At 34.1% G+C, this 10,884-nt stretch overlaps 1 protein-coding gene across 1 annotated transcript in view; it reads left to right on the top strand.

Moving 5' to 3' along the window:
- Positions 1-2,281: 2,281 nt before the first annotated feature.
- The window catches only part of LOC149900821 (uncharacterized), a 27,793-nt gene continuing 19,190 nt past the window's right edge, over positions 2,282-10,884 (top strand). The window contains exon 1 of the mRNA XM_090112724.1: positions 2,282-2,460. Coding sequence (XP_089968850.1) covers positions 2,282-2,460 — 179 coding nt within the window. The remainder of the gene's footprint in view (positions 2,461-10,884) is intronic.

The raw sequence follows: 10,884 nt of genomic DNA, 5'->3' as shown, positions 1-10,884 counted from the left end.
TTTATATACAACGTTTACAGTTTTTCTGTAGTGTATTTAGTATCAGCATTGCACCCGTGCGAAGCCGGGGCGGGTCGCTAGTAGACATATAATATAGAATATTTATTTTTAGAATATGTTTGTTGTTGTGTCACCTTAATATTATTAAGGGGGCGCATAAAGCAAAATAACCAATCTTCTATTAGATGATACGTGTAATATGAAAGACCAAATCTAAAAAATAAAATATATATCAAACTAGATGATATGTTCAACGATTCTGTTTAATCAAAAACATAAAATATTAAAATTTACTCGATAAAAAAAAATCACCAAGTTATCTCTAATTTTCACACTTTTACGTTTTCTACTTGACATGGTAATACTTATTATGATTTTTTTTTCATAAACAATTATATTAAAACATTTGCAAGATATTTGTCAGATCATTTTGTGTAATAACTTTTAGTTTTGGTTTTATCTGCGATAAACCACTTTTATCGTGACAAAATCAAACGTTTATCTCGAGAAAAAAAGAGCGCCAAAAGTGGTTTATCGCAGATAAAACCAAAACTAAAAGTAATTACACAAAATGCTCTGACAAATATCTTGCAAATGTTTTAATATAATTGTTTATGAAAAAAAAATCATAATAAGTATTACCATGTCAAGTAGAAAACGTAAAAGTGTGAAAATTAGAGCTAACTTGGTGATTTTTTTTTATCGAGTAAATTTTAATATTTTATGTTTTTGATTAAACAGAATCGTTGAACATATCATCTAGTTTGATATATATTTTATTTTTTAGATTTGGTCTTGCATATTACACGTATCATCTAATAGAAGATTGGTTATTTTGCTTTATGTACACACATGTACAGTGTAAAAGTTTTCACTTTTATACAACTCAATATTAATTACCTACTTACTTAAGATATACATCAGCAGATCATTGAGATACTATGTACTACGTAGTATGTACATAGTAACTCAATGCAGCAGATAGATAAATTTTATCCGGATATAAAATAAGGATGATTTAAAAATTTATAGCCAGTTCAGAGATAAATTCGTAGTTCTGTTCAGAGAGATTACAACATAACAACAATAGCTTTCTTGTTTATCATAATTTTATTAGCAGAATTACCCGCCGTGCACATTTAAAAAAAAACATCTTATCGCCTATTTATTATTTTCGTATAATCAAGTACAAAGTCCAAAGCAATACAGAAGATACATAAGACATTTTTGATAAATAAATTTGCAATTACTAAAGGCCTTTATCCTATTTCAGGCTTTCATAATACTTTCTTTCTTTCCTTTCGTCAATTATTTCTGAATCTGTATCATAAAAAATGACAACGCATTTGTAGTTTCATTTACCTCTGTTTTTGTTTATAGGCCGTAATGGCTGCTTACCATCAGGTGACACAGCAGATCAACTTTTGTCAACTTTTAACCCTTAATTACTCGCGTGGGGTATATCTAACCCCACGGCGTATTTGAAGCGTTGTATCTCCGCCATTTTTAAAGCTACCTGCGTGCCTTTCTGAGTAGCTGCCTAAATACCTTCCCCTGCCGTGAATCGTTAGCGAGCGCCGCTCCATGTCGTGTGGTTGTGTCAGGAGATCGGGTCTGGGGTATATATTGCCCCACGCGAGTAATCGTGCAACTTTTTTGGACGAGTGAGTATGTGTATTTTTATTTTTACCCGACTACGGCAAAGCAAAAGGAGGGTTATGATTTTGACAGGCTATGTATGTATGTATGTATGTATGTATGTATGTATGTATATATGTATGTATGTATGTATGTTCATCTGTTCCCTCGTAACTTCTAAACTACTTATCAGAATTCGACAAATGACATATCATTAGAAGCGTCTTAATTGTCCGCTGGTTATAGGCTATATGGGGTTTCACAAGATCTAATGTGGCGCCCTCTAGCGGACAAAACATACAGAGTAAAAAAATAAAGTTAAGATAAATATGCCGTGTTTGGTATCATTTGAAAGCTTTTTACTTGCACATTTTGAATATATATATATTACTAGCATTTGCTTGTGACTTTACCTGTATTCATGGGCTGATTGCATATAATTCACATCTTTTCGTTCATAGCTTCTTTATTAGTTCATCAATTTAACTTTTGTTTTATACTTTTTCAGCGTCGTTTTTTGTCGTAGTTGGGTTTTAGTTGTTTTACTTTTTATCTTGTATAATGTGCAGTACATATACTAAATGGTTCGTTTTTTTACTTATCTTTGTTTTATGTCTATTTGTTTTAGGTTAGAACGCCTAAAATGGCAAGTAAGCGTCTTTCTGACTACCAGATTGTTGAGCGTTTGGAAGACGACGAAGAAAACATCATAGATAGTTTCGATGAAGATGAGGTAGACGAGGACGTGATCCAGAGTGACCACAACTCAACTAAATGTGTGCAAACTATAACGTCGGCAGACGAACAAAAAGATGGCCTATGGTTATATTTACCACACTGCCTAGGGCCATACAAAAACGGCTAACAAATGCTCAAGTTCAGGATCCTAGCCCCACTTCCAGAGGTGGTCCATCGACAACTTATAAAAGGTGCCATATCTGTCCAAGGTCAAAGGATAAAAAAAATAAGATTTATGTGTGCCAAATGCCACCAGCAAGTTTGTCACGACCATTCTACTATGATATGTGAAAAATTATTGAATAAAAAGTTCCTAAATTTAAAGTTTCGTCTTTAAAAGTTTATTATATTTATATTGATTAAAGATAGTATTATAATTTAGAACAATGTTGTCTCTTTCTAATTTTTATAATAAAAATAAAAGTATGTCATTAAAAATATGTTTTATTGTACCTTTAAAATTGGGGTTAAATATACCCCACGCGAGCGTAAGTGTAACTATATGGACGCGAGTAATTAAGGGTTAATAGAAAATGCCCTAAAATAGTGCCTTCAGCTAAAGTTTCGACTGACCGGTTGGCTTGGTTGGTAGTGGCCCTGTCTTCCAAGCCAGAGGTCGTGGGTTCGATTCCCACCCGGGGCAAATATTTGTGTGATGAACATAGATGACCGAAGCAAAGCAAGTAAAGCCGCGGGACCGACTAGTCTAACATAAAGTAATCTACCTACATTTTCGCAAATCGCATTACAGATGTGTCAAGTTGTAGCTCGGGGGTTATAGACCGGGAGATACTGACACAAAATTTCGAGTCATTTGTAACAGGATGGCGGTTCTACAGGGGTCTTAGTACGCAATGATAAAAAGAAAAATGATGGTGTGATCGCTGGTATCGGTGGTTTAGTCGCGTGGGCGTTAGCCGAACTCGTCGGAAAAATAGCGAAAGTCAAACGATTTGTAACACAAAAATTTTAGTATTTTCCGATAGCCCATAAAAAAGAAGTAGGCGGTAGTGTCATGCCATACTTTTCCGGTGTGACTTACAGCCCGCCATACCGACGCGAATATGTTGATTTAAATAAAACAATTATTCAACCATTTGTACCAGGCTAACTTTTGCACAGGTAACCATCGTCGTGCAGCCATTTACGAAAATCGCCATGCCATACTTTTCGGACGATTCCAAATGGTCGCCATACCGCCGAAAATCTGCAAAAAAAATTATTTCGCCAAACTTTTTGTACCAGTATTGCATTTAGATTTTTGGAGAGTATTTGATAAAATGTGACCATTATTATATTTGCCATACTTCTAGTAGGGGGAAAAAGTGCTGTCATACTTGAAAAATTAATTTAGTATTAATTTATATAAGTGAAGATTTCCAACACCTAGATCTTTGAAATTTTGTATTTATATTCTTTGATCCTCAAACTTCCAGGAAAAATAAGTGCCATACTGTTACAAATCGTTTGACTTTCGCTATTTTCCGACGAGTTCGACTAACGCCCACGCGACTAAGCCGCCGGTACCAGCGTTCACACCATCATTTTTCTATTTGTCATTGCGTACTAAGAACCCTGTAGAACCGCCATCCTGTTACAAATGACTCGAAATTTTGTGTCAGTATCTCCCGGTCTAATATTAACACGATTGCACTCTCATATCAAAGTCAACAAATGAAGCCGACACAAGAGAGTTCTACAGGCAAGACTCAATAATATACTGTAGGAATATTTCCTATAATAGTATTATCATAAACTAGTGGATACCCGTGGCTTCGCCCGCGTGGTCAAAGGAAATTAAATTAATAGAAAATAGCATCTAATTACTAAATACATAGTTTCTAGATAATAGGATAGGCTTACATCGTGCCTAACACTCCCTTAAAACTCAAAAAAAAAAACTCAAACATTTATTTATTAAATTAGACTTCTAGAAGCACTTTTGAAACGACATTACATATTTTTAACATTTACCACCGATTCACACACAACACATTACGATTACACCGAGAAGAAGCGGCAAAAAACTCCATAGTTGCTCTTTTTAATCATGTCCTTGACAATTACTTGTGTGTCAAGGACACACTGTACGCTGTAACTTAGTGAAGTTACAGCGTGAAAGAAAGACCAACAGATAAACACCCTATCGCATTTATAAAGATGTACCAACCTATAGAGATCGCGAACTGCATTTTTTGTTTAGCAGATTGGATAGATAGTCCACTCACAACCTCATTCCAGTATTTATTAATCCTTTATAAGAAACTAGCTTTCCGCCCGCGGCTTCGCTCGCGTTTTCAGAGAAAAACCCGTTCCCGTAGGATTTCCGGGATAAAACCTATCCTATGTCCTTTCTCGGGTATCAAAATATATCTATACCAAATTTCATGCAAATTGGTTCAGTAGTTCAGGCGTGATTGAGTAACAGACAGACAGACAGACAGAGTTACTTTCGCATTTATAATATTGAGTATGGATGCTTTAAAAGTTTAAAATAAAAGAAATAAAATCAAGAAACTGTGAGACATATCGCCGCTAATAAAGTATAATTGCGTGGGTAAAATGATATGATATTAATCATGGTTGTGTTGGTGTACGGCTATCTGCGCAAATAATCGCCATACGGCATTGATAAATTAAAACATATGCAGTATACACCAAAAAACCTTTTTAATAAATAAATAAAATAAATAAGGTTTTTTTACTTAAATTGAATAACAGTTCGTGACGTAATAAGCACGCAGCGTACTTTAACTACATAGTATAAAACAAAATCGCTTTCTCTGTCCATATGTCCCTTTGTATGCTTAAATCTTTAAAACTACGAAACGAATTTTGATGCGGTTTTTTTAATTGATAGAATGACTCAAGAGAAAGGTTTTAGTATATGATTTATTGGGTCTTAAACAAAGCGGGCGAAGCTGCGGGCGGAAAGCTAGTAATAAATAAATTAATAAAATAAATGACGTCATTTGCACGCAGCGTACTTAAATTATATTAAACAATGCTTTATTATCTTTTAAATGATTAAAAAATATTTCTCTGAAACGATGACTCTTACGGATATAGTTTCAACACTTTATAGATAACTGGACGGTCATAATCCTAATATTATAAATGCGAAAGTTTGAGTGTGTTTGTTACACTTTTATGGCAAAACAACTGAATGGATTTTGATGATACTTAGCAATGATGTAGCTTATGTTCCAGAATAATACATGAGCTATGGAAATACTTGTTAAATACTAAATTTTTCCTGCAGGGTAAAATACCACGGCGCAGCTCATCTAGTTTTCATAAACCTGTCGAAAAAACATAACGCTAAGCTGAAAATCAAAACTGTGATTAAAAATGCTTTAACATTAATAATAATTATAATTTATTATGCTCGCAATATAAACAGACAACATTATCATTGCGAATAAACAAGCAAATAACTTTATAGCAAGTTATTATTACACATTATTAGTAATTGGTTTTGTTTTTATGCATTATGTTACATAAAAACTGCATTAGGGTCCGTTCACACAGACCGGCTCGGAGAGGAGAGCAGATTCTTATCACGATGAAAACAGAGTTTTTAGTATTTGTAGTAAGGTTTATTTTTGCGTGTGCACTGCTTTTGACATTAAGAATGCTTGAACGCGCTTGGTGTGAAATAATAAGAGGAGCTGACCGGCTCCGGCGTACTTTTTCTCGTTCGCGTAGCCGTTCGGCTCCGATTGCATGCGTATCCGTTTTCAGATAGCTTCTTCGTCTATGTGAAATAGTTGGCGGCTCCGCTCCGACCAACTCCAAGCGTATACGATCCGGTCTGTGTGAACGGATCCTTATAATACAATATTATAAAGCATTAGAACTCAATCCATGCTGATATACCAATCATTCCATTAAAATCATAAAGATATAACATTTAATTGATAGAAACAGTTCCATACATTATTCGAATAACATAACATTACATCCATACTAATATTATAAATGCGAAAGTAACTCTGTCTGTCTGTTACTCAATCACGCCTTAACTACTGAACCAATTTGCATGAAATTTGGTATAGAGATATTTTGATACCCGAGAAAGGACATAGACATTTTATCCCGGAAATCCTACGGGAACGGGATTTTCTTTGAAAACGCGGGCGAAGCCGTGGGCGGAAAGCTAGTCTTCTTAATAAATTAGAATACATATTATATCAACACCTCGCTCTGAATCGCACAATCGAAATGTTTTCGCTACAGAGCATACATACATACAATCAACAAGGTGACACGGTAACAGGGTGAACCTTCAGTTCGGCCCGATTCGGCCCACACAAATACTTACTTACTTACTTACTTCAGCGGCGCAACGACCCAAAGAGGATCTTGGCCTCCGACACCAAAAGTTTCCAGGTTTCGCGCCTTAGCGCCCTGGTGTTGAGGTCTTCTACTTGAAGGATGTCCAGATCTTTTTGGACTTCGTCTCTCCAACGGCCACATAAATAACGGCACATAAATAATTATGAAAACAATATTTTTCATTACGTTATATTCGAAGTATTCAGCCGAATTTTGCACGCCTCATAAGCGAAGCGTTGAGGTGGGTAGGTACTACTGTCACTTCGCGCAAAACATCTGATTTTTCAAACTTAAAATGTCTTTATGTATCATACATTGCACTTGTAAGATAATACATACACACACATATTAAGAAAAAACACTATTTTTAACGTTCATGATATTTTTGATGTCATTTTTGTTATTTAAACTAGTTAAAAAACAGTTTAAAAAAGTTCTGTCTTGGACGTCCGTGTGTCTGTATGTGCGGATCCTTTTTCTTGTTAACACGATAGCGACCGAAATACTTTACTAATCGAGTCTTTTTTTTTCTCTTACGCTTGAGTATGCTCAGGAATAGAACCCTTTCATTTTTCAGGGTCTGATTCGATGTGGTTTAATTGTTATTAAATAAACAAAAATAATAATTAATAAATTAAAAAAAAATTAAAAAAAAATTAAAATTAAAAAAAAATTATGAGGCGTGCACTTTTGGATTTTCCAAATTATTTTTTACTGTATTATTAAGATCGTTATTATAATTGTATTCTTGTTTTATTTGTTTGAAATTGTTTGTTATCTGTGTTTACATTATTAATTTAAATTGTATTGTGTTCATTGTATATTGTGGAGTCAAATAAGTGTTTCTTTCTTTCTTTCTGAATTCAAGCTATTATAAACTCACCGGGTTTTTAAATTATATGAAACTGGCCAATATTCTTGTTATAATCTTTATTATTTTTAAAATATTACCTAAGCTATAAAGATTTCAATTAATCATCGGTGTAATCACAATTGATAACTTGACGATTACTTAAATAAAATAATACAAATATTTTTTCAAAACTTTGGGTTCTGTTTATTTTCCGTTTGTGTTATCAATTCCTTTAGCGGTCCGCCCCGGCTTCGCCCGTGGTACATATTTCGCAATAAAAGGTAGCCTATGTTCTTTCTCAGGGCCTAAATATTATCTGTGCCAAATTTCATCAAAATCGGTCCAGTAGTTTATGCGTGAAAACCATTACGTATACAAACCTTTCCTCTTTATAATATTAAGTGTAGCAGTCCGTCCCCGCTTCGCCCGTGGTACAATTTTTCCGTTTTCTCTCCATAAGAACCATCCTCGTTCTTCAAGGAATATTATAAAAAAAAGAATTTACGAAATTGGTTCAGCCGTTCTCGAGTTCTCGCTTACCAACAAATTTAGCGATTCATTTTTATTATAGACTAGATTTCCGCCCGCGGCTTCGCCTGCGTTTGCAAAGGAAAACCCGCATAGTTCCCGTTCCCGTGGGATTTCCGGGATAAAAACTATCCTATGTGTTAATCCAAGTTACCCTCTATATATGTGCTAAATTTCATTGTAATCGGTTCAGTAGTTTTTACGTGAAAGAGTAACAAACATCCATACATCCATACATCCATACATCCTTACAAACTTTCGCCTTTATAATATGTATTAGATTAGATAATTTAAAATAATATTTATTTATTTTACACTGTCCTAGCCTGCGTCTTTACTCGCGTGGTTCCCGGGTGGTAAGTAGCCTGTAACGTAGTAATGTACATATTGGCCAAGTCATGTTTGTTTTTCATAATATTTGCGGATCTCTATATCACATTTTTGTTATTTTGTATGAATCACTAATTGCGGTATGTACCTACATATTATTTCATATAAAAAATTCTAGAACTTTGTCACGTTTTAGGACAATTCGAATATCTTATCAATTATCATCGTTTATTAATTTCTTATAATTGGCTTTACAATAAAATATTATGCGTGTAATTTAAATCAAATATATTTTTTGTTTATCTTTTTCGACCTACCTATTTAATTTTATTAACCTGTTACCTTTTGCCCCGGTTGCCTGGAAGAGATCAATTTTAAGTGACAAGGCCGTCTAATAAACTATACTGTATTTTTCTTTTTGATGTGAAACATTTAAATACGCTATAATCTATATTAATACTAGCGGTCCGCCCCGGCTTCGCCCGTGGTACCTACATGTTTAAACTATCCTATCTCTCAAGTTGGATCGAACTGCACATGGTGTGCGAATTTTATTATAATCGGTTAAGTGGTTTAGGAGTCCATTGAGGACAAACATTGTGACACGAGATTTATATATACAGTAGCACCTCTATAAGTCGAATATCAAGGGAGACGCCAAAAAATTCGAGTTATAGAGTTTTCAACTTATGGAGGATTTCGACTTAGGCGGATTTTGATTCGACATAAAGAGTTTGAGGTTTATTCTTATCAATTTTGAGTTACAGAGGTAAAATAAATTAAAATTCAACTTGCAGAGGTCACAAACATGTTTTTATTTATTATAAATCAACATTATTTCAAATCATTTTAAAATAAAAAATATGGCATTAAAAAAGTCAGTATTTTTTTTTGCTTTAGATAATTTGGTTGTTCTCTAGCATTTTATAATCTATAAAGAGCAGAAAATTCTTCTTTTTCAAAGATACTGGTTTGCTTTATAAAATTTCGTAAGGTATTCAATACGGTTCTTGCCTCTTTGATGGAAACCCATGGAGCGCATGTACTATTCACGTCTTCTATGTCATCTTAATCATTAGTATCGGTTTTCTGAGCTACTGAATCGATAATTTCGTCATCAGATACTTAACGCAAACACGTGTTTCGTGAGTCATAAATTAACTATCGTATACTTCTAAAATGTTTTCTAAGAAACAATAGTGTACTGGTTGTAAAATAAAACGTTGCTATGTTCGAGATACAGAGGTCAAATTTGATTTTTCGAGTTATAGAGTGAAAATATGTACCAAAATGGCTTGGAGGGACTCGGTGATTATTTCGACTAACAGAGGGACAAAATTTCAAGTAATAGAGGTTTTCGGGTTTGAAGGGAAGGGAACAAGACATTTTTTCGAGATTTGGAGGTTTTTGACTTATCGAGGTTCGACTTAACGAGGTGCTACTGTATTAAGATGATGGTTTATTTAAGAACATAGTCTATATACAATAGTTTGTACCGTGTTTCGCATCTGCTGAAAGGCGTCCTGAGACGGCTCAGATTTTTTTTAATATCTACTTATAGTACGTCTGTACCAGTTTATGCCCAATGCCCTTTTTAATCAAATCCCATCCCATGAGTAAGGGTATTAAAGATCAGTTATTACTAAATAAGTGCATGTTTTCATGCAGATAATAAATTATATCGTATCCTTGAAGCCATCTTAGTCGTTAGCGTATGGGCGTCACAATCAGGAGTCTTTTTGTATTATAAGGAGACAAATATGACTGTGCATAATATAATTTACTAGCTGTGCTCCACGGTTTTATCCGCAGTGCTCCGCTCCTGTTGGTCTTAGCGAGATGATAGGTATATAGCCTTCCTCGATGAATGGGATATCTAACACAGAAAAAAAATTTCAAATCGGACCAGTAGTTCCCGAGATTAGCGCGTTCAAACAAACAAACAAACTCTTCAGCTCAGCTTTATAATATTAGTATAGAGATGTAAAATAAAATAACAAACAATTGCAATTTGCATTGCAAATATACAAATAGACCGGACTCTCAGTGGAGTTTCGTTTGCAAAAATCGCGGACCTAAATCTGACTTCTGATATATATTGTATAGATCCCAGACACCCTATAGACAGATGTTGCCAACCAGTTTTGTGGTCCCCCTGCCCGCACCCCGGTAATTAAATATGGCATACAAAGAAAAAAATAAAAATTTCCAAAACATGCCGTGTGGGGTATCAAATGAAAGAACTTATTGAGTAGATCACGAATATATAGCATACTATATACATTTCTTTAACTTTCTCTAAGATTTTATAGAAAATTTACGAAAATGGTCCATTTTTGAGTTAACTTTAAACCACTATAGATTGAAAACTTATGAATATATTTTTTAAATTATTATTTTAAATAATTAACAATAGTCCATTGTTTACGATTCAATATTTCGTACAGTGAAATAGTTGC

Source organism: Colias eurytheme, chromosome 18 (assembly GCF_061535395.1).
Source record: "Colias eurytheme isolate Ceu_HAF_F1 chromosome 18, ilColEury1 Martin Lab GWU primary, whole genome shotgun sequence".
Taxonomy (NCBI): domain Eukaryota; kingdom Metazoa; phylum Arthropoda; class Insecta; order Lepidoptera; family Pieridae; genus Colias; species Colias eurytheme.
Note: the sequence above shows the minus strand (reverse complement) of the source record. Positions and strands in the feature narration are given on the sequence as shown.